This window comes from Bombus flavifrons, chromosome 10, assembly GCF_040668555.2.
Source record: "Bombus flavifrons isolate JBK064 chromosome 10, iyBomFlav1_principal, whole genome shotgun sequence".
Taxonomy (NCBI): Eukaryota; Metazoa; Arthropoda; class Insecta; order Hymenoptera; family Apidae; genus Bombus; species Bombus flavifrons.
In genome coordinates, this window is record NC_138451.1 from 9,986,790 (window position 1) to 10,009,906 (window position 23,117).

At 30.3% G+C, this 23,117-nt stretch overlaps 4 protein-coding genes across 20 annotated transcripts; 2 read left to right on the forward strand and 2 right to left on the reverse strand.

Moving 5' to 3' along the window:
* The first annotated feature begins 113 nt into the window (after positions 1-113).
* Positions 114-9,032, forward strand: Vinc (vinculin). 15 transcript variants are annotated; one of them, XM_069121419.1, is made up of 22 exons: positions 114-268; positions 356-421; positions 528-1,091; positions 1,672-1,779; positions 1,861-2,006; positions 2,116-2,392; positions 2,479-2,679; positions 2,759-2,999; positions 3,087-3,319; positions 3,622-3,988; positions 4,060-4,488; positions 4,587-4,678; positions 4,751-4,844; positions 5,175-5,219; positions 5,567-5,686; positions 5,859-5,930; positions 6,457-6,489; positions 6,608-6,732; positions 6,807-7,046; positions 7,127-7,217; positions 7,376-7,411; positions 8,558-9,032. In XM_069121419.1, exons 4-22 carry the CDS (start codon positions 1,720-1,722, stop codon positions 8,725-8,727), a joined length of 3,072 nt encoding a protein of 1,023 aa, XP_068977520.1. In that variant the 5' UTR covers positions 114-268; positions 356-421; positions 528-1,091; positions 1,672-1,719; the 3' UTR covers positions 8,728-9,032. The 15 variants fall into 15 exon arrangements, with proteins under 15 accessions (XP_068977520.1, XP_068977521.1, XP_068977519.1 ...); XM_069121420.1 differs by having other exon boundaries at positions 532-1,091; XM_069121418.1 differs by having other exon boundaries at positions 535-1,091.
* A 958-nt stretch (positions 9,033-9,990) lies between these two features.
* Taf8 (TBP-associated factor 8) lies at positions 9,991-11,695 on the reverse strand. 2 transcript variants are annotated; one of them, XM_069121492.1, is made up of 5 exons: positions 11,570-11,695; positions 10,901-11,187; positions 10,622-10,772; positions 10,359-10,502; positions 9,991-10,278 (listed from the first exon to the last, which is right to left on the reverse strand). In XM_069121492.1, the coding sequence occupies exons 1-5, from the start codon at positions 11,652-11,654 to the stop codon at positions 10,115-10,117; spliced, it is 831 nt and encodes a 276-aa protein (XP_068977593.1). In that variant the 5' UTR covers positions 11,655-11,695; the 3' UTR covers positions 9,991-10,114. The 2 variants fall into 2 exon arrangements, with proteins under 2 accessions (XP_068977593.1, XP_068977591.1); XM_069121490.1 differs by having other exon boundaries at positions 11,525-11,695.
* Positions 11,696-12,169: 474 nt separating this feature from the next.
* LOC138183942 (U6 snRNA-associated Sm-like protein LSm8) lies at positions 12,170-13,460 on the forward strand. The gene is made up of 4 exons (XM_069121515.1): positions 12,170-12,503; positions 12,579-12,619; positions 12,857-12,984; positions 13,316-13,460. The coding sequence occupies exons 1-4, from the start codon at positions 12,473-12,475 to the stop codon at positions 13,404-13,406; spliced, it is 291 nt and encodes a 96-aa protein (XP_068977616.1). The 5' UTR covers positions 12,170-12,472; the 3' UTR covers positions 13,407-13,460.
* Positions 13,461-14,626: 1,166 nt separating this feature from the next.
* Positions 14,627-22,694, reverse strand: su(sable) (suppressor of sable). Of its 2 annotated transcripts, none has more exons than XM_069121404.1 (8): positions 21,365-22,694; positions 18,679-19,051; positions 18,366-18,597; positions 17,943-18,295; positions 17,636-17,858; positions 17,237-17,565; positions 16,933-17,161; positions 14,627-16,854 (listed from the first exon to the last, which is right to left on the reverse strand). In XM_069121404.1, exons 1-8 carry the CDS (start codon positions 21,406-21,408, stop codon positions 14,927-14,929), a joined length of 3,711 nt encoding a protein of 1,236 aa, XP_068977505.1. In that variant the 5' UTR covers positions 21,409-22,694; the 3' UTR covers positions 14,627-14,926. The 2 variants fall into 2 exon arrangements, with proteins under 2 accessions (XP_068977505.1, XP_068977506.1); XM_069121405.1 differs by lacking the exon at positions 21,365-22,694 and adding an exon at positions 20,241-20,681.
* Positions 22,695-23,117: the final 423 nt, after the last annotated feature.

The window sequence follows — 23,117 nt, forward strand, 5'->3', positions numbered from 1 at the left end:
TTCACAATTTGCAAACATAATTCGTGATGTATCAAGATCAAAGCAAGGCAAGAATACGCAATATTCCCTAGATTTCTATGTTTGTATCGATACAATTTTCTCGAATACAGAATCGTAATTCTTGATCATGAATCGTGATTCGTGATTCATCACTGCATAATTACTTACGTATTTTCTCATCCTAGTAGTACGTCGGATAAGTTACTTCGTGTTATTTCTCGAAATAGTTCTGTTTGGTTCTTGCAACGCATTGTTAATGTTTTCGCGTGTAATTATTTCATTAAATTTTCAAGCAAATTTGTTTCGTTTTCATACGTTCTAATAATCGGCATTTTTGCGTTTTTTCGTAACAAAGGCAGCTAAGATGCCGGTATTTCATACAAAAACGATAGAAAGTATCCTCGAGCCTGTCGCACAGCAGGTAAATATATTTATATTTCAATATTTTAATTGTTATATTTATAGAATCATCACTAACTTTGTTATGTTTCCAAAAATGTCATGGATATTTCTTACTTGGAATGGAGAGAGAAGGATGAAGATAGAAGGAGACAGATTTTCGATAAAAGGAATTCATTAATTTCATCTTTAAAAATAATTCACTTGTCATAATATAAGATATGTAGTAAATGTTTTTCATATGTTTTATCTGATCTATGTGTAAAATATATTTATATAATTTAAGATCTGTCAAACTAGAATTATTTGTTAAAAACATAATATTTAATACATGTTATGAAATTTATAATTTTGATTTTATGCCATTAATTATTATGAATGATGTTATTATCATGGTAAACCTGCCAAGTGACTTGTCTGCCTTTATATAGAACTATGACATCATTCTATAAATATAGGGCAGGGATACTAAATTCATCTTTAGGTCTAAAAGGTTGGCTATATGAAATTCAATCCTAGTACTGACATTATGAAAAATCATGTTATTTAAACTAAGATCATTCTGTATCTCTAAAAAAGGACATGTTCTAGTCCAATCATTAAATCATCCTACACATTATACATATGAAATTACTAATGTCTAAATTGATTGTCTTTCTGAATATGCTAATTTAGATAACTTCAATGTTAATGTAAGATAAACATGTATATAGATATATTTATTAATTATACTAATCGATTATAGATATAGATATACTTATAGGTATAGATTATACAATATAGATTATACTAATCGATTATAGATATAGATATACTTATAGGTATAGATTATACAATATAGATTATACTAATCGATTATAGATATAGATATACTTATAGATATAGATTATACGATATAGATTATACTTTCAATTATACTAATGTACCCAAAAATTATTTAGAATAAATATATTTTTCTTTAGAATTATTGTATATTGTCAATTTTTAATATTTAATTATTTTATGTTAAAATTATATGATATATTTAAATATATAACAAATATTTATAATTATTTGGAAATTTCATTTAGAATTAAGTTTTATTTATATGTTGTTCAGATATAGATTAAATACTTTTTCAATTATATGACAATTTATATGACAAATGTTTGTTTATCTCCTAAATATATGAAGTAAACGTAAAATGATTATAAAAGTTACATTATTAACCTAGATAAATTTTTCAAAACTATTTCCTAAAAATTTTGTGTTATTGATGTTTGTATATTGCAGGTTTCGAGACTTGTCATCTTACATGAAGAAGCTGAAGATGGAAATGCAATGCCTGATTTGGGAAGGCCTGTGCAAGCAGTTAGTATGGCAGTGGCAAATCTTGTTAAGGTAAGTTAGTCTTTGAAACTAAATTTACTTTAGTAAAATAATTTCATCATTTTTCTTTAAATTTTTTATTGATATATATAGGTAGGAAAAGAAACAATTAATTCTTCTGATGATGCTTTGCTTAAACAAGATATGCCTGCTGCTTTACAACGAGTTGAAGGAGCTTCACGTCTTTTGGAAGAGGCATCAGCTATGTTAAAACAAGACCCATATTCTGGACCAGCTAGGTATTAAAACTAAGACAAAATTCATGTTATAGAGGTGCTGTTACATAATCTTACGAAGTTAAAAATATTTACAAAATATATTGAGATAAAAATGTAATCTGTTTATTAGGAAAAAGCTAATAGAAGGTTCACGTGGGATCCTTCAAGGAACTAGTTCCTTACTTCTGTGCTTTGATGAAAGTGAAGTACGTAAAATTATTAGGGAATGCAAAAGAGTATTAGATTATTTGGCAGTAACAGAAGTTATTGAAACAATGGAAGATTTGGTTCATTTTCTTAAAAATTTAAGTCCTTGTCTCAGCAAAGTATCGAAAGAAGTGAGTGCTCGTGAAAAAGAACTAACTCATCAAGTACATAGAGAAATTCTGGTACGCTGCTTAGAGCAAGTAAGTACAGAGATAATAGATGTTAATATATGATATAAACTGTATTGATGTTAGTAACAAGTATTATAAATTAAAATATGTAATAGGTAAAAACACTTGCACCAATTCTCATCTGCTCTATGAAAATATTTATTCACATTATTTCTCAAGGAAGTAAAGGAGCAGAAGAAGCAGCTGAAAATCGTAACTATTTAGCTGGCAGAATGTCAGATGAATTAAATGAAATTATTAGGGTATTGCAACTTACTACATATGATGAAGAAGAATGGGATGCTGATCAGTTAACAGTGTGTATCAACTATTAAAAACTTCAGTATGGTGTATAAAATTTGAATATATTTTGATATCTTTATTTCTCTTTTTAAGGTATTAAAGAAAGCACAAAGTGCTATAGAATCTAGGATAAGAGCTGCTTATGATTGGTTAGATGATGGACTTGCTTTGCGAGGTGGAGTAGGGGAAAAGAGTCTTCGTCAAATAGTTGAACAAGCACAACGATTGGCAGAAAGATATCTCCCGCCTTCACAGGCAGAACCATTGCAAAAATTAACTTCACAAATTGTTACTATGACCAATGCACTTTGTGAATTAAGACAGAATGAAAAAGGTTTATATAAACATACTTCTACCTGGGTATAAAATGTGTTTTGTGAATTTTTTGTACTGATTTCTTATGATATTCTTATTTTCAAAGGAACTACACCGCAAGCGGAAGCTTTAGCGCGTGGTATAAAAGAAAAAACAAACGAACTTCGCAATGCTATTGCCTCTGCTATAGAAGCTGCTGATAAATCTGGTACCACGCAAACTGCTCACACAGTTGCAGGTCGTCTAGAACAAGCGAATAAATGGCTTCTTAATCCACAACATGATGATAAAGGACTTGGTCAGAGAGCTATAGCTTTAATTATACACGAAGGAAAAAAGGTACATAAATAAAATATTACATTCTACTATTTTTTCTTTCTTTTTGCTATCGAATGTATGGGCATGTTATAACTATATGAATCTAGAAGTTTATCATTTAATTTTAATAATTTAAATGCCGCAAATGGGAAGAATCAGCAACACGTAGCAAGCGTAAGTTACGTGTGCAATTTGAGTATTCCTTCTAAATGCTAATAATAAAAACTTAATTTAATTATTCTGTTGGTATCACGATATTTATATATGCAACGAACTTCTAACCTTTTTCATGTTTATTAGTTGATTTATGTTCTAAACACTAGGTTGCCGAAGGTCTACCAGGAATACATAAAGCAGAAATTCTACAACTTTGCGATGAAGTTGACAATCTCTCTCATCAACTTGGAGATTTATGCGCTCATGGTCAAGGGAACACACCTCGTGCCCAAGAAATCGCTCGTCAATTGTCGCATAAGCTGTATGAACTGAAAAATAGAATACAACAAGCCGTTGTGTCGAGAGTAGTCGAAGATTTCATCGATATAACGACGCCTTTAAAACAATTCACGGACGCTGTATTAGCTCCGGAAGGCACTTTAGGCCGCGATCAAAATTTCAATGATAAAACCCATGCTCTTCAAACATTTTCCAATAGGGCAGCAAAAACAGCCAGAATGGTGGCTGCTGGTGGTATGTGGATATATTATTATTGTAGTCTTATCATTGTTTTACTCATATAATAGAATTTATTTAAATCTTAGGTAGTGGAGGTAACAAAAAATTGGCGGAAGCGTTAACTGCAAGTGCTTCGCAAGTTGAATCTTTAACACCGCAATTAATTAATGCTGGACGAATTCGAATGACTTATCCGGACAGTAAAGCTGCGGATGAACATTTTGAAAATTTGCGACAGCAATATGCAGAAACAATGCAGAGAGCACGTGCATTATGCGATGAAGCAACTGATAGTGGAGATTTCATTAGAACTTCTGAAGAACAAATGCAAAAGCATTCGTTCCTATGTGAGGAAGCTATAGCAAAAAGTCATCCACAAAAAATGGTTGACAATACAGCTGCCATTGCTAGATTGGCTAACAGAGTAATACTTGTGGCAAAACAAGAAAGTGATAATAGCGAGGATCCCGCATTCATTCAAAGAGTGAATCAAGCTACAGACATTCTCCAAAATAGTAAATGATACACAATAATATCACATGAATTATTTAATTAAATTCTTTTAAATATATTTAAATACTTTCTAAACTTAATAAAAAATACTTCTATTTAGGTGTTGCTCCGATGGTCCAAGATGCAAAGTTAGTTGCGATTAATATTAACGATAGTAATGCAGTTTCCCGTTGGAGAGAAAGTAACCGCGCAGTGAGTAGTATAAAACATGAATCAAGTTTCAATTATTGTTGTAATTAACTTATTTATTGTTATCTATTGTAGCTTTTGTCTAATGTTGGACAAGTCCGTAAAGCTATCATAATTCAACCAGATCTAATACCTCCACCAGAGGTATCGCAATTACATCTTAATGATGGTAAGTGTATAAAATTTTTTTGTACATATTCTTTCATATTTTGTAAAAATGGGACTTTGGAAATAGGTACTCAATTTAGTCACTTAACAAATTTATGTTTTCTTATAGTCTTATCTTCATAGCATATTTATTCTTGCTTTAAGTTAGTATTTAAAACATTTATCTTAAGTCATTTATCTCATTTTTCTATCCACTTATAATTCTCCAACAGTTATATTTAATTATTCAACGAGATAAATAAAATTCGCTTGTTATAACATATTTTCTTAGGCAAAGTTCAAACATTTGTTTTTTTTTGTAACACAAAAGTTCTTAACATATTTCTTCCAGAAAAAAAATTGCCAAGCCGTCAATATAATTACTTCATAGACAAAGGTACTATACACCTGCATAAAGATAATTTATGCATGATTAATTATCTTTATATTATTTATTATATTATTATATTTATTATGTTAATTATATTATTATATATAAATTAAATTATTATTATTATATTAATTAAATACTGCTTTTATGACTTCATTAGATACGCATAACTGAACAGTATTAATAAATCAAGAATATCATGTGTAATACTACATTCATTTCACAACTTAATATTAATATTTAATGAGACACATGGTATCTGTTTAAGAGAAATAGAATATCTCAGTATAACATTTTATTTTATAATTTTAATAAAAAATGAGAATATTTTTAAACATTTATTTAAATACTAGTTGGTGAACCTTTAAGAAATCAACCATCGCCAAGCAATTTATGTGTCGTCAGCTCCAATTTAAACACAAATAAACCTCAACATCGCTCTATCAGCCCATTACCAAAGTGGGCACGTGAAGGTATTTACCATTATTTGAAAAGAAATCAAACAAGAATATATTTTTTAATTCTTTTTTCTTCTTATATAATATTTTTAAATATCTTGCTTCAAAATGAAAATAGATATATGAATTTCCCAAGCATTTGTTCTTGAAAGTCAAGACATAGAAGTAATTACTTTTTTTTTATCAGGAGATAACCCTGATCTCCTATATCAAGAACTGGCTTCTGACAACGAGTTAGAAAAATCAGTTCACGACGGAGGTAATTTAAAATTAGTATTTTTGAGGACTGAAATTGCAAGTGTCTAGTGCTCAAAATTCTGTTTACCTATGGGAGCAAAGCATGTGTATAATGAAATTGAATATATATTATTTTGTATAGCATCTTTTTAACAATGAGGTTTAAAGAAATAAAACATACGTAATTTTAAGTAAAAATAGAAAAAAGACTTTTATTTACTGAAAAAATAATAGCGCATTGAACTTATTTTCGTTGAATTTTATAAATATATGTATACTATTAGATATCTAAAAAAAATCATTGTGTCAAATAGTTTATTGTTTTTTACAATTTTCATGATATTTCTTCAGTTAACAAATTTACTTTTCATTTCTCTATACTAACAATTGCATTCATTGTTTTAAATAGTTAATATGAGTGTTAATTTTTCTTTTAATGCATTGCATAGTTGTCTTGTTTATTGGTGCATGTTTTACTATGATCATATGACATTAATATATAATTTTAAATTAATATGTGTTTATATCTTTAATGCTACGTGGAATAGTAGGCTACTACTGTGATTATGGTAATAATGATGGTAATTATGAAATGTGCATTGTTTTTATGTATATTAAGTGTACAATGGTTGTATTGTCAAAGAATTTATTATTTGAGAAAACTTATCATTCTTACATAAATTGTTATAATTTACACAGAAGTCGTCCCACCGCGTCCACCTTTGCCTGGTGGAGATATTCCGCCTCCACGACCTCCACCACCGGAAACGGATGATGAGGATGAAATGTTTATGCACGCACCGCAGCCTAATCAGCCTATAATGGTATATTCAATTTATGTTTTAATTCTTTATTTTCAAAAATGCAAGATCGACATATCATATTAGTTAAATTTCAGATGGCTGCTCATGGCTTGCACCAAGAAGTACGACAATGGTCAAGCAAAGACAATGAAATTATTGCTGCTGCGAAGAAAATGGCTATTTTAATGGGTCGATTATCAGGTTTAGTTAGAGGAGAAGGTGGTAATAAACGGGATCTGATCGCATGTGCTAAGGCCATTGCAGAAGCTTCTCAGGAAGTAACTCGTTTAGCTAAGGAATTAGCTAGAGAATGTACCGACAAACGTATTCGTACTGTATGTATATAATTTATCTATTACGATTTATATCATGTTATACAACTAAAATTAATATTTTTCGTAAATTTGTTTTATAGAATCTCCTTCAAGTTTGTGAACGAATACCTACTATAGGTACACAATTAAAAATATTATCTACAGTGAAAGCTACGATGCTAGGTGCACAAGGTACACTATACAAATTGTTTAATTTTCTATATTTAATAAAACATATTTTAATTATCTGAGAATAGAATATTAATAAAAAGTCATAGAATTTGGGGGAGTTCTATATTTTAAAGAATCACTTAATGAAAACAGCTATTAATGACATTTTTCATACATAGAGACGCTCCCCACCTGGGAAGAGTTGATGCTTTATGGTAAAAATGTTGATAAATTATGCTTGATGTTTTTATCATTCTCTTTAGAGTTTCTTTTATTTAACTGTTTGAATATTTCACAGTTTTGCATTTGCATTACAATGCATGCATATTTTAGTCTTCCCCAGAATATACTATGAAAGAGTTTATTACATAAAATTTAGGAACGTTAAAAGAACGTATAAAAAAAATGTACTTACCCAACAAAATATAAAATGTATAATTTAATTTTTTAATTTTCTAATTTTCAATCATCACGATGTAGACGAATTGATTGGCTGCAGTAAGTTAATGAAATAAGTATAAGTTAGCATAGAAAATATAGTTAAAAAAGTTAATACGTGGATATTAACGTTGTATATATTTAAAAAGCAACATTGTACTCTAAAAGATATACATACTTCATATACATATAATACAGTTCATGGTTGTAAACTGTTAGTATTAATTTAAATTAGTCTAAAGTTTCTACTTTCTATTTGTATCATTCATCTTATCTTAATATTGTTATATACATTTTACATACTTCATCCTTTTAGCATGATATTTCTTTGTTTTTACACGTTTTCTTGTTTCTTTTGTATTAGATGTGTGTGTATGAACACGTAAATACACTAGTTTTATATGCTAATATTAGCATCTATTATTCATATATTTGCATGTATTTTCCAACATAAATGATAAATTCATTATGTATAATATTATTCAATTATTATATTCTCACACATTCTTTATTACAATTGCAAACAAAAATTTTTTTATAGCACGCATCACATATGTGTTAAGAACTGAATTTTCATTACATTAAAGTTGCTCATAAGTTATTTCATTATTGTATTTCAGTATTGTATGTACATTAATTAAGTAATGTAGTATATATTTTATAGATTTTAATATACAGTAAAAGTGAATACTTTTATTTTTTAACACATTCCTTTTAAAACTTTTGTGAAACAAACTTAGACCAAATTAGCACAAATACTATCTCTTTTTTAATTAAATATTTTGGTGTAAATGTTTTATTCTATTTTAACTTTTGTTACTTTCTTCTGTCTGGTAATGGAACATGTTAAAAACTGATTTTTTTTTCTTTCGATTTTCAATGTTTTAAGTTTATTTAATATCTAATTCACATCTAAACTGTAGGTACAGAAGAAGATCAGGAAGCAACAGACATGTTAGTTGGAAATGCTCAAAATCTTATGCAAAGCGTAAAAGAAACTGTTCGTGCTGCAGAATGTGCCAGTATAAAGATACGTACCGCATCTGGTATGAAATTACGCTGGGTGCGACGACAGCCTTGGTATCAGTACTAAGAAAAAAAAATTGCTATAATGAAAATGAAATGTAACAGATGGGTAAGACTTCTTAAATATTAGATACATTTTGACTGATTCCGCAATATATGTCATGAAAAAGTGTCCTAACGAGGAATAACATCCAAATTTTTAAAATTGATTTTGTTAACAGTGGAATACATAATAGAATTCGAAAGGTACTGAGTATTTTTATTCATGATGGATTTTCAGAAATAAGCACCATATATTTTAAAAAGTTAGGTAATTGTTAATTTTTGTAATAATTGTGAATAAGAAAAATATATATATAATCTTTAAATTTATACAGTTTTATATAATCAAATCCATTTTAGGTGTTTGAATGATATTCCCCAAAATGTTCAATAATATAAATCTATAATTGTATAATTTATACTTCTAAATGTACTGACAAATGCTGTATTCATAATATAGAAGTTATAGTTTATAACATAACAAACAAGCTAGTGATTAATATTAAAAAAATATTTCTTTCGAATTGAGAAACATATCTCAGTCGTTAAAAAATATAATTGAAAAGTATTTTCAGATGATATATTGAAGGGAATGCTTAATTAACAATTTTCAGAGTCTATCTCTCTTATATAGTTTCATTAAGAATCAGAAAATGGGAAAGTAATATAGAGACGATAGAGCTTATGCCTTATACAAATTATCAATTTGCTATATATTTTTATGTATACTAGCAATAAGTGTACTTCACATACGCGCTCATACGCGCACACTCACACCTATACATACATACATCTGTCAGCCTAAAATCAGCACAATTAATAAGAAAACAAATTTTTGTCTACATTCATTCAAATGCCATATTAATTCTAGTATGATGATAGTATTTTTGCAAAGTGAAAATGCGCGAATATAATTTTAATAGGTGCTATTTACCACAATATACACGTAGAAAATCTTACATGCAATACTACCTATAACAAGGAAATCTATTTTTGTAAGTTTTACCTAATCATCCTTTTTAAAGGATTTATATAGCTGTCTCTGTATTCTTACCTTTTCCAAAGCGGTGCTATATACGTGCAATATAGATCTGATATGCTGAAACATAACGTAAGAGTAAATAATGTAAAACCAAATATGTATGTGGAATCAATTTAATATATACTTTAAAAAAAATTGTAGATTTAATATTAGCGTAAATAATTTGTAAAATGAAATCATGGAATATTTATAGTATGTAATATTCATTTTGGTAATATGATTTAAAATAATTTTATATAAAGCTACTTATAATAAAGATTAATTTTTATTATGCAATACAAATACAAATATTACTTTGTAGTATACTATTATGTACACAATATTAACCTAAGAAATAATAAAATTAGCAAAACTGTCAATATTAAAAATATCATTCAAGAGAATCCCTCTTCATCGAATGTAATCCAGGAACTGGGACTCCTGGCATTTTATTTTTTGGTATCTTCCCAGGTCTTAAGTAAGGATTATCTATAACATCTTGTTGTGTTGTAGTTTCTCCATTTTGTTCAACATCTTCATTTTGTCCTTTCATACCTATAAAAATGTAAAATATTATGAATTCGTTTTTAACAAAGAAGTAAATTTTTTCATATCTATTTAGAACGAAATAAGACCTTCTTCTGATTCTTCTCTTTCTTGCTCCTTTCTTTTTTTGATTGGACTTGGTTCAAATTGAAAATCTTGATCGGTTTCAAAAACTTGATCTTGTGGAAGGAGTGCAGAAAGGTAACTAGGAAATTGTGGTTTACATGATATCACTGGAAACAGAAATGATAAAATAATAATACTGAAGATTCAATTCTTAATTAAATGTACATTACTTGTATAGAAATATATTAGTTTACCTGAATCAGAATTGTATGAGATTTCTACTTACATGGAAACATACTATTATCTTCTGTTAAAAATAGACTATGTGTATCTCCAGTTTTTGCAATGAACCTTGTCAAAGCTCTTTCAATATCACGTTTTTGTGTTGCTGCTTTTTCTCTTATTGCTTCATATTCTGTTACTGGCTGTTTATGCGTCTATTTATAAGTAAGTAGTGTAAGTAAAAACTGTATAATTAAAAACTTGTGCACAATAAATATCTCAAAGTAACTAAAAATATTAATAAATATATAAATTGCATAATATTTTCATAACTGCTTTTTACCGGTGTTCTAATGTATGCATGCGGATCAGGAAAAGGTGGTAAATAACTTGGTATATGAGACGGATGACTTTGTTTCACTCCAGCTTGCAAAATATTTAACTGCTTTGATTGAGTTTGTTGCTGAAGCTGAGGCAAAACTGTTCTGTTAGCCCTCTTTCCATAACTTTCCAGATTATCTAATTTTATACCCATATTTATTAATGCTACTATAACATCCGCAATGAGTGGTTCCGTCCTACCAGACAGTTCACAGTAATTTCTTGCAGACTCCCCAACCTCTATAAGAACTACAAATAATTCATGCATATATTACAAATTTATCAAGTAAGATTTAAATGAACTATAATATCTTATAAATAATAAAATCAATATAAGAATGATCTTTTGAATGTTTGTTCATTTTCACAAATGATTATTCATTACGTTATCTTTTTCACAAAACCAATAAAGTAAAATTAAAGTAATAATAAGTATTCATTTTCTTTACCACATCTATCAATGGAATCAAAACATGTATTTAGGAAGAAGGTAAAAGGTAAAAAATAATATATCAAAGGAAATATAAACAATTAAAATTTTGAATAAGAAAAGGTTAGGGACTTTAGAATTAATTGAAATTCTTACAAGACTGTAACATTTCTGTGAGAATTTCTAACGCTTGCCTCTCACAAGTGTCGTAACCACATTCCACTAAAATGCTACAAACTACATGATTTAATATTTTCCTTCGCGTATTTGTTGTTTGAATGTCCATGTTGTTTAGTAGTAACAAATGTTTGGTGATTACAAACTACTACATATGTACCTACATATGTATAAGCTCTATACACTAGAAACTCAAAATTATTTCAAAATAATGTGGAATACAAAATAATTAAAAAATTTAATAAATACGCTTTTTTTATATGCATTATTTCTATTTCAATATATTTACTTTTAATAAATTAATATATTCTATGATTAAACATTTAACATTTAAAAAATTGTTAAACTAGTTAAACCGTTTTAAAAAAATTATTATTTATTTTTTATATGAAACACATGCAAGTAGAAGAAAATAATTTATTTATTAATGATTCTATATATGGTAATCACGAATTCCTAAATCTATCAGAATTTAACTAAAAGTCATTTTATTTTTCCAGCACATTTTAAACTTTTTATTTTATATTTAACATCCACTAAGACTAAAATATTAGATGTATTTTAATCCATTACCCTTAAATTTGCTGTAATAATTTTGTAGAATAATATTTACATTCTTTTACTACATGATCATGCTACCAATCAGTTGGAACTTTAACAATAATTACTTAACAGTGAATCTGTTGAGCTTTCGTTTAATATTCCGATCGTGCAGTTGACCGAACATCTGATAAATTCAAAAGAAATAATTTCTAATGCAGAAGGAAATTTGTATGCAAAACGTAATAAAGTAATGTATGTACTTGTAGAACAGTGAACTTAATTGATACGCATTTGTTACCATAACAAACGTTAAGTACATATACGTACGTAAATCGTAGATTTTTATGGAAAAATTATTTTAATGTATAATTAATAACTAAGATTATGGCGTCAGGTTTAGAAAGCTACGTAAATCGTATCCTTTATCTAACTTGTGTTTTCATTCATTATCTTATTTTTAGTTTTTATATTTGTCCTTAACAATTTATAGACACTGTTTCTATTATTACTTCTGATGGCAGAAACTTCATCGTAAGTAAATTATTTTTAATGTATACATAATTTCTACATGAATTACATTATATTATAATTATTATCACAGATTCTTATGCATACATTATTATCTAGAGAAATATATCATTTATAACCAATTGAATAGTCAGTTTAATCCCATACCAATAAATGACTAAGGTCCTTTTTCTCAATTTAAACTGCACTGTAATTGTTCCTATGTTGAAATTGTAAATACTAAGATCTTTATATTTTCAGGGAACATTAAAAGGATTTGATCAAACTATTAATATAATATTAGATGAATCTCATGAACGTGTGTACAGTACAACGCAAGGTGTAGAGCAAGTAGTATTAGGTTTACATATCATCAGAGGTGACAATGTGTAAGTAATTTAACTTAATTCACATTCCGTGTGTTCAAAAGGTTTCTTCCATAGTATTATTTTATTCATTTTAACTATATTCATTAATCATTCAATATTATTTAAAAGTATATTATATATAATATATATAAATATATGAAACAGGAGATGATATTAATTTTATTTTTATTCTGGCAGTTTAACAGACAACACAAATACTGTTCAATAAATAAATAAATAGTAAATTATTAGTGTACATTTTATAGTATATAACTGTTTCATAATCAAATTTCAAAAAATTGATTTATAAAAAATACAAAGAATTTTAGTAGAATTTTCTTTTTTCTTTTAGGGCAATCGTAGGAGAATTGGATGACGAGATGGATGCACGTTTAGATCTATCAGCTATAAGAGCTGATCCTTTAAGTTCTATTGTACATTGATGAAAAATGATTACAATTATAATTATTATTGCTTGAAAATAATAGTATAAGTAAACAATAACAACAATAATAATAATTAAACAAGAATCTGTAATAGTGAATTATAGTCAAATGAAAGTACAATTTCTCTTACATGGGTTGTACATTATATAAATTTTATCACTTTTTATATCCATATTTAAAATATTTGTGTTTTAAACAAAGTGCAGTGGGGAAATACAACCATTGTTTACAACGTTACGAGTAATAGTAGAAAAACGTATTAGAATTAATAATTAAATTGTACAAAAGAGTTTCACTATATGATAGTAAACTATATTTTTTACAAATGTAATTTTCATTTTTTAACTTTCTAGGTAATAGGTAATAATAAAGGAAAATATCAATAGATTAACATTGAATAATGGCTGAACAATTCTTTAAATTGAAACATATACTCTGTTTCTAATATTATTTCTCAAAGAGGAAGTATTTCTTAATCTGCGTTTTAGCAGAGATGTATTTAATATTAATACATGGAACATATGACTGCCATAACGGGTAAATGTAATAATAGGGTAAAAATTTTACTAGCAGTGTAAAACCTAGATTATCATAAGGTTCACATTTATTTAAATACATTTTTAATCTGCAGTCCCTACAAAATTTGAAATGAAATATCTTTTGATATCTATCTATATCTCTTCTAATGTAAGTAAAAAAGTATGTCCATGTACAATTATTTTCAAAACTCTTATAAGTACATTAGTTTTTTATAAAATATTGCATTTTCATACTGTATCATGTACTATGTCATTTTATTGGTGTTTTGACTTATAACAATAGGCCTTAGGCCGTTTCATGTTTAATGAATTTATGTCGTTCTGATACTGTCTAAACATAATTTAATAAAACTTATATGCATTCTAGAATTCAAGAACTATTTGCATATAAATTATACACACACATACATATATTCATATATATGTATGTATGTATTTCCGTTATGTATCATACATGGAAGACATAAAAAAAAGATATAAATCAATCTATATAATCAGATTTTTCATTCATCATATCTTATATATTAAGTGTCTTTTTAAATGGATGAAGATGTTCAATATATACATATACATTTCCGCTGAAAATTTCATTTGCTATTATTCATAGATATATTTGATATATTTTTCGTGTATATAATATGATTTATATTTTTTAAATAAAATATAGAGTGTCACGTAATTATGAGCATTACTTATATCATTCATTGGTATGTATACTTCATACAAAGAAATGCTTCAAAGTGTGTAATTCATGTACAATATTTAATATTTTTCTTCCAATAGTTTAAATTTATATTTTGCTATTTAACCACTATCGAGCATTTGACACCATGTACAATTGACACAATCAAAAGATCATTAATCTGGACCACCATAAATGAATGCATTATCATTAATGCATGCTGTACAAATTTAAATTACAATGAGAATTATCACCAGGTACTTCGCTTATGTACCTACTTGAAATTGCTTATTGCCTTAATTATTAGTCACGATATTGGTCCTATTTCGATTTCGTCGCCTGATTCGTCCACCGCGTCTATTTTGGTTTGTTCCATTCCACTCAGGCCCCTCCATACCGAAGTTTGGATTCGGACCATTCGGATTGAATCCCATCATACCAGAATCTGGAGGCACTGAAGTAGGACCGGGACCAAAGTTATTGAAATTACCACTAGGATACGATGGCGCACCATCGTACGAAGAATTAACGTCTGGTCCGAAGCCTACACCAGGTGCTGGGCCTAACAACCCAGCCCCATTGTTGCGTTGAACATTAAAACGTGGATCAAAGTTCATCTGATTCTGAGGCACAACTGGTCCGTTCATGGTCATTCCCGGAGGCATGTTGGACATTCCCGTCATACCCATAGGTGGTATGTTTTGAGGGCCCATGGGAGTGTTCATAATAGGTCCTATAGGCCCCATATTTCCAAGCATTGGATTTGGACCCATTGGCATCATGCCTTGTCCTCCTTGCATACCTTGTGGTCCAGGCATACCCTGAGAAACAGACATACCACCAGGACCCATTCCCATGTTTGATATTTCTATTGACGACTGCTGAACATTCTTCATCATGGAAGCATTTACATTTTGAGAAGATAAATTGGAAGCCTCGAGAGCTTTTCGACGTGGATCGGATCGGACTTGTGGGGGTGACTTTGGAGTATCCATTTTAATTGGAGGTGGAGACATGGGAGAATCAGCTAATTCGATTTTACCGATTCTAAAAATTTTACGTAATCGTGGATCGTATTTAACCTGTGCATCATTTTTAGTAAGTTTAAGACCTGTATAATCAGGTCTTGGTATGTCAACGACATATACTTTATATGTCATTGGAGGATGCGAAGAAATACTTGCATCAATTTCCGTACAAGGTACGTGCGATGGTGCCGGTTTAAAAGGCAAGCTCAACATTTGTCGCAAGTCCACATCAGATTTAGTAGACGCATCGGTGAATCCTGCTCCGACAACTCGAAGATCAGTATCTCCAAAACCAGTTTGGAATTGTTGTCTGAAATCCATATCCTTCCTCCGAAGATCCTGATCTGTCTTAGTTCGGAGATCTGTATCCATGTTAGTATCAACAGCAGTAATGCCGGAACTGTAGATACTCGTTTCCAATCTAAGATGCTTAGATTCTTTTTTACTATCTGTTCTACTAGGGCTGCTCAATTTCTGTTCGTCTCGACGTTGTCTGGGATCTCGTGACATACGGGGATCTCTGGAAACAGGTACAGAACTTGTTCCAGGGGAGGAACGTGGACTCGATGTTTCATTTTCAATTTTTGATAACTGATTTGAAGTATTAAATGTGTTGATACTTTTACTGTGAATGTTTGATTCGTCTGATGATATTCTGTCCGGTGAAGATTTAACTTTTGAGGAATAATCTTGTGTAGTATTTTGTTGGAAAGATTTACCAGTCGTCGCCTTTAGTGACGATAATAACTTTGATACCTCAGCACTAATGTCAATCTTACTTAAGTCTCCAAGTTTGTCCACAATAGCTGCTGGCTGAGGTATAGTAGGAGCAGAAGGTGTAGTTTGAAATTCTTCTTTAATCACAATACTCTGCGACTTTTCTGCAGATTCATTTTCTTCTTTCAACGTATCTTTATTGGAAAGTACTATCGTAAGATTTCCACTTTCATCATCATCATCGTCATCCTCATCGTCCGAATACCAATCTTCTAAAATTTGATCCGTACGTCTGCTCGAAAGTGCAGAGAACTCATTTTCTATGTTTTTAAAACTATCCTGTGCTGCCCGTTGTTGTTGCTGAATACGCATGAACAATTCCTGTGCCTTTTTTGGTAAATGAGCCGGTATTTCTTGCTCTTCCGTACATAGTGAAGAAGTATCACAGTGATTAGTTTCTTCGTTTGCGATATTTGTTTCTGTAACAATTAAGTAATCTTTCGCTTTACTTTTTTATTTTTATTTTTACTTTATACAATAATAAAAATTGGTCCTACCTTCCTGATCTGTATTTTTGTTTTTCTGCTTATCGTCATCTTCCATTGGCATTTCTATAACAAGATCTGTTTCTTCATCTTGATCACTTTCTTCGTCGAACTTAGACTTAGTAAGACTTGCTACTTCATCAGCTATACTAACAACAGGTGGCGGCTTTTGCGCATTTAGCAATTGCCTTAAATCTACATCTTTTGAATCTTCAAGTAGTGTTGTGTCTTTCTTTTTTGCCTGAAAGTGAAAAACATTACATAATATTATAGTTATTCATAAAAATTTATTAAATGAAATAATCAATCACTATACCTGTTCTAGTATTTCGTCTTCTTCTACGTCTTTTGTGAAATCTTCTCTGTCTCTTGATTTGTTTAAATTTATTTTGTTCAATTCAAGGTTATTAGCTTCAGTATAAAAATCCATATTTGGCATAGATTGGGGTATTAATGGTTTTTGTAAGTGTTGTTGGGTTGCTAGACCCAATGCAGCATTAGGAAGTTGCAGACCAAGTTCATTGGCTGATGATTGTAACAACATGATTTGTTCGTATGGAACCCTATCTTCATCTGAACCCCATCGAGTTTTCTTACCTGACGACTTCCTTTCTCTAACACTTTTCTGCTGTTGTACTTGTTCTTCTATACAATAAATTTTACTTTTAATACAAACTATACTATAAAAAATATAAATAAAAATATGATTAAATACCTTTTTCTTCCCTTTCATTATTCTTTTCTGTGGTACCAGTTGGAGCTGATATATTTAGTTCAAAAAGACTGGGAATTTTTTGATTTGTAGTTTCTTGACCCTGTGCTAATGCTCTAGCTGTATTATTTATCATTAACATTGCCCCTTCTCTACTTAAACGTGGAAAATCTCCAAGAATTTCTTTTGGTGCTGTTTCTAAGTGTTTTAACAAAATCCCTTTCACCTGCATAATAGTATTTTATCTAATATATGCTTTTCTAAACTATATTAATTAAAGAAGATATAAAAGCTGAAATATAATAAGTACCTGCTCATTTAAAGGTTGATGTGAAAATTTACAATTCTCTCCCTGACTACATTTTAATCCTGTATGAAAAAATTTACATGGAAAATCGTGATGCATATAAAGGCATTTATCTCTTTTTGCACAACAGTCCATAAGATAAAATTTGCAGAGTTCCATCTTTCGAGGTGGTAAAGCATTGTGTGAAAAAGGGCAATCATCTCCTCTATGGCATTTTCCTTGCATGTAATAAACACATATAGCATCTGGATCTTGATTGTGGTCATTATTTTGATTTCTCCGTCCATTTCTATCATTCCGCATTTGCCCACGGGTTTTATTTTTACCACCACGTTCATTTTTACCGCCTCTACGTCCTATAAACGTAAATATCATTTGTAATAACTTAATAATATTGATTAATAATATTATATAATATTACTATACCTCCCCCACCACCACCTCCTCTTGAATTACTACGCTTGTTATCATTGTCCCTATGTCGATTTACATTAGGCCTATCATCATAATCTGAATTACTATCAAAATTCTCATGCTCGTTTGTATGTCTTGGAGAATTATTCTCTTGCGAATCCTTCCTAACAGGCGAAGCACCCCTAACAAATAACATTTCATCTTCATCCTCATTGACATTTTCGTCGTCGCTCACTTTTCTTCTCTGTAAATCACATATTTATTATAAATCCATATAAAATATTATTTAAATTAATTCTACTAATAACATTAAATATTATGAAACCTTTTGATCCTTATTACGGTCTTCCTCTCTTTCATCCCGTATCCTTTTTCTACTCTTATTTCTATTATTTTTACTCTTAGATTTGGAATCTTGATTTCTGGTACCATCTTCTTCTAACGCTGCCCTAATTGCTTTTTCCACATCTCCTGCCCAATCTTCTGTTGGATTTTTGTATTTTAGAAACCTATCATGCTTGCTACTTCCTTGAACATTTGATTTCTTATTTTTATTGAATTTAGCATCGAAAGCTTTAGTTTTTGGTGTATCTGCTTTTGATGCACTTTTATTGGCATCATTATTTACTGGTGGTGGCAGAGGTTCATCATCTTCATCGGAAGGAATTTCCCCATCTTCCAAATCATTATCATCATTACTGCACATATATTAAAAATACATTGTTAGCCAAAAATATATAATACTTTAAACTGAGTGTTTTATAAACTTTATGTAGTTTAAAATATTTTTATACAGTATTAACAATTTTTTATATTGTGTATGTAATATTATATATATTATATGTATATGTATAGTTTGTTCCATATAATTAAAAATAGAATGTTCAATGTCTGTAACGATGACAGATTTTGCTTGATATGCTTTATTAATAATATTATTTTGAATATATTTTAAGTCTCTTTCTTGAGAGACTTAAAAGGTCTATAAATTTTGATCTTAAACAATTCTATGCTAATGAATAAAGAATTTATTTGTAATATTAATTAAAAAATTAAAATAAATTAAATTATACAAAAATGTTACATCCTCAGGTATTTATTATTTTATGCATTTTTCAAAGCTGCATGTTTTTATGCATGGAGGTAAAATTGAAAATTTTATTTCATTAAAACCATCATCATTTATCATTATCATGATGATCATCATTATAATCATCATCATTATCAATATTATCATCATCGTCATTATTCATTATCATCATCATCATTTAAGAATCATTAAAGAAATGCTAAATGCATTTCTTTGATAAAATAACATAAAAAGTTGCTAGAACAAAATTGGACTGTGCTCATAAAAGCTGTCAAAGCATTAACAGCAATGGTCATTAAATACATCACATGTTGTACGTTGAATAAAGGAACATCGAACTTTGGTCGAGCAGAGTATAGCTGAAAGAAGCTTCCGCTACTAGTTGACCTGAAAACATTGGCTGCTTTGGGAGGTGACTAACGACACGTTGTAGTACAGTAAGCATCGATCGATGCAACTTTGAAATATATACCTAGTCAATGTAACATATGCTTGGGAAATAACTGTTTTCTGAATGTCCGCTATCACCGATTTATCCGGAAAATAGCATACTTTAGAAACGTACGTTCAGTCGTACAGTATATAAAAGCACAAAATTACAAATGTAGAGGAAGAAAACCCATATTATTAAATGAAGCATGTAACCATTCCCACATATTTAAAATAAAATACACGAATATAAATTGAAAAAGTAATATGTAAATTGCAGACGCTAAAAGATTGTTAAATTAGCACAGTAAAAAAACGCATGATATCTGTATATCACGAAGGAAAATAATAAATTGGAATTTCCTTACCCACAAATCGTGTTCATTATTAACATCATTATTCATCATCAACTACCATAATTCATCATCAATGCAATAGTATGAATACGAATATATAACATATCACATTATTTCTACAGCATATCTCATCGTCATCGTTACAGCATTATCAACAGTGCATGTAACATTTTTCGATAATCGTGCGTCAGAATTTCTTCGCGTGTAGACCCCGTTTGTCTCGTTCATTCACGTGTATACACATGCATGTAGGTATACACATGTGTGCGTAAGGTAGGTTGTACATATGTACATGACGCACATCTACATGCGCGCTGTGTATAAATTTAGTCTCTGAATGTGTATTAGGTACATGTATAAATACGTCGTACTCGACCGGGAAATGTATATATGTATATATCTTCTGTATATGTATATCGTCTCCCCGAAGATCCCGTGCATATTTCTTTTACTCAATACAACTTCCGTTTCTGAAATAATTTTATACCGATATTTATGTAGTTCTTCAATGCTCGTCAAAATATGTCGTTAAAATTTGCACCGTTATAAATATCGTTATATCCTACCGTAATAAATATCATCATAAATATATAAGAATTAAGATATACGCACGAACATTTGCACACATATCTTATGAATCACCACAAAGCTTACATTTTTACTTGGAATTTTACTTGAATATTGATTCAAGTAAATTTATTAATGCCTATCATAAGGAACATTTTCAATTCCATAAAAAGTTAAATTTGCTTTCTGCTATTTAATATTGGAATATGTATATCGGAGAATTTCTTTGTCACGAAGATAACCTTGGCCTTAAGAATCGTGCCAAGGTACTCAACGTTTAAACCATCTTATGTTATAATTCTAGAGTAGAGCTGACTTAATTTCAGAGCAATGAAGAACCATAAAAGGAGACACGAGAGAACAAAAAGATGTAAGTTACGCGTATTCGAACAGTGTAATATGACTCCGTTTTTTTTCTCATAGTGCCAATGGTATATACCGAAACGAAAGCGGGGGACCAGCACGGAGCTTCTGGAGAGGGGGTTCAAATGTGTGTAACGTGAATTGGTAAACAGTCCTAAAAATTTCGACTGTTTTCGACTGGTGAATAAAAAATGTTGGAGGCAAACCTTTGGATTAGAGTCTCAGCCGCGGAAACACTCTCTAATGCCATTGTTTTGTCCCGATCGATCGTGTTTTGTACCGTATGATATAGCACTGTGGCCCGACGATGATCATTCGATCGATTGACGCGACCACACTCGATGGCTCTTTGCTTGGAAAATAATCGCGTGCCTGAATTCTAGCATTTGAAAAAATTTTCAAAAATACTCAGTTTACTAGGACACTAATTAGCCTACAAAGAATCGTGTTTCTCGTGTGTCTCTCCGTTTCTCTTTCTCTCTTGTGTGCGCGTGCGCGCACCCAACAACTGAACGTACCAGAGGTTTTTATTAAAAACGTTTTCTGTATCTTTTTTCTATCGTTGCCTCAGTTACATGTCTCTGACCTCTTTTTTATCCTCCCAAATTAATTCTTCTCGCCTGAGCACAATATTCAGGCTAATATATCTCGTTTAATTAAAGTGTCTTTATTTCTCTGATTTATCCGTAAATTACTATTTGCACTTCTCGATTCGGCGAAGAAATGGATAGATTTTCACTGTGTGTCTCTCCTCTCCTTGGCTATTAAATTTCGTTAAATGATGTGATCTTACCACTGCAACGTCGTGGCATGACGTGGCATATGGCTGACCGACCATAAGCTCTCGTAGGCGTTTCAGAATTATCTCTTTTTTCCTTACGCTCTTAACTATCGAATGAAATACGGAGATAAGAGCAGAGCTCGATAGGAAATACGTATATCGTACTTTTTTCTCTTTTTTTAAAATTCGTAATAATCAAACGAAAAGGAAAAAAGCGTTTTTCCCCAAAGATACGACTCGAAGCTTCGTAGAGTTAATGTAAAGGCGTAGCTTCCACTTCGACGATTCCCGTGTGTTCCGTGATCTGATAACAGCGCTCTCTTTTTTCGATTGAAAATATATTGGGAGAGAGAGAGAAAGGGAGCAACGAATAAATTTGTTCGTCTCGCCTTGCCGATAAAAACAACTGCGAGTTTAATCAGACGCGCGTCTGTTATTGAAATTTGATCGAGAAATAAAATGTTTTAATGCACGGACTCGACGCGATTCGTGTCTATCCTGGATGGATTGACAGCGTTTTTTACGTCTCTCGTGTACTTCCGCGTACTTAGATTATTTATCTCAGCAAAAGAAGAACATATGTTATTATGAACGAGACTAGTCGCAGGCAGGCGAAAAAAGAACGATGGTCGGACAGAGCGTATTACTATGTCAGCAGATTGTATAAAAATGTATCAGTTATGAGACGATGAGCGAAAACTTCAAAGATCAAACTAAACATGGCCACATCTGGAACTATTCTGAGCGGGCAGCTGTACGAAACCTCGGAAGAAGGGCAACGCGAACGGGTACCGAGCTGGGAGGGAAAGCAGCGCTGATTCCGTTTAACCAATCAGAAACCGTATTCAACGATCACGTGCTCACGTTTCCATTATCTGCATTCCCCCACTAAGATTTTCTCTTGCTTCCTCTCCCTCCCCACTTCTCTTTATTGCTTCTGTTTATGTAGAGCAAATTCCTCAAGCCTTCGTTGACCCTTGGTTTTCTACGCACAATTCGTCTGAAAGCGAGCTTGTAGATATATTAACCGTATTAAAAACATTGTATCCCGAATTTCACGCTTTATCATTTGCAGACGTTTTGGAAGTTTTCTTATTTTTCAATATAAATGTTTTTTAGATGATTATTTTGAAAAATTATATTTTTGACTTCAATTCATGTATTTATATAAACTCATT

What these genes read in the sequence shown, in the direction of transcription:
- Vinc (XM_069121407.1), top strand. An exon ending in CCATATTCTGGACCAGCTAG is followed by an intron (nt 2,007 to 2,115) that starts GTATTAAAACTA and finishes TCTGTTTATTAG; the next exon opens with GAAAAAGCTAATAGAAGGTT. An exon ending in CCGACAAACGTATTCGTACT is followed by an intron (nt 7,047 to 7,126) that starts GTATGTATATAA and finishes TTTGTTTTATAG; the next exon opens with AATCTCCTTCAAGTTTGTGA.
- Taf8 (XM_069121490.1), bottom strand. Translation starts at nt 11,654, where the DNA reads ATGGACATTCAAACAACAAATACGCGAAGGAAAATATTAAATCATGTA. An exon ending in CACAGAAATGTTACAGTCTT is followed by an intron (nt 11,188 to 11,524) that starts GTAAGAATTTCA and finishes AATTATTTGTAG; the next exon opens with TTCTTATAGAGGTTGGGGAG. An exon ending in AGATAATAGTATGTTTCCAT is followed by an intron (nt 10,503 to 10,621) that starts GTAAGTAGAAAT and finishes TTCTGTTTCCAG; the next exon opens with TGATATCATGTAAACCACAA.
- LOC138183942 (XM_069121515.1), top strand. Translation starts at nt 12,473, where the DNA reads ATGGCGTCAGGTTTAGAAAGCTACGTAAATC. An exon ending in TTTAGAAAGCTACGTAAATC is followed by an intron (nt 12,504 to 12,578) that starts GTATCCTTTATC and finishes AACAATTTATAG; the next exon opens with ACACTGTTTCTATTATTACT. An exon ending in ATCATCAGAGGTGACAATGT is followed by an intron (nt 12,985 to 13,315) that starts GTAAGTAATTTA and finishes TTTTTCTTTTAG; the next exon opens with GGCAATCGTAGGAGAATTGG.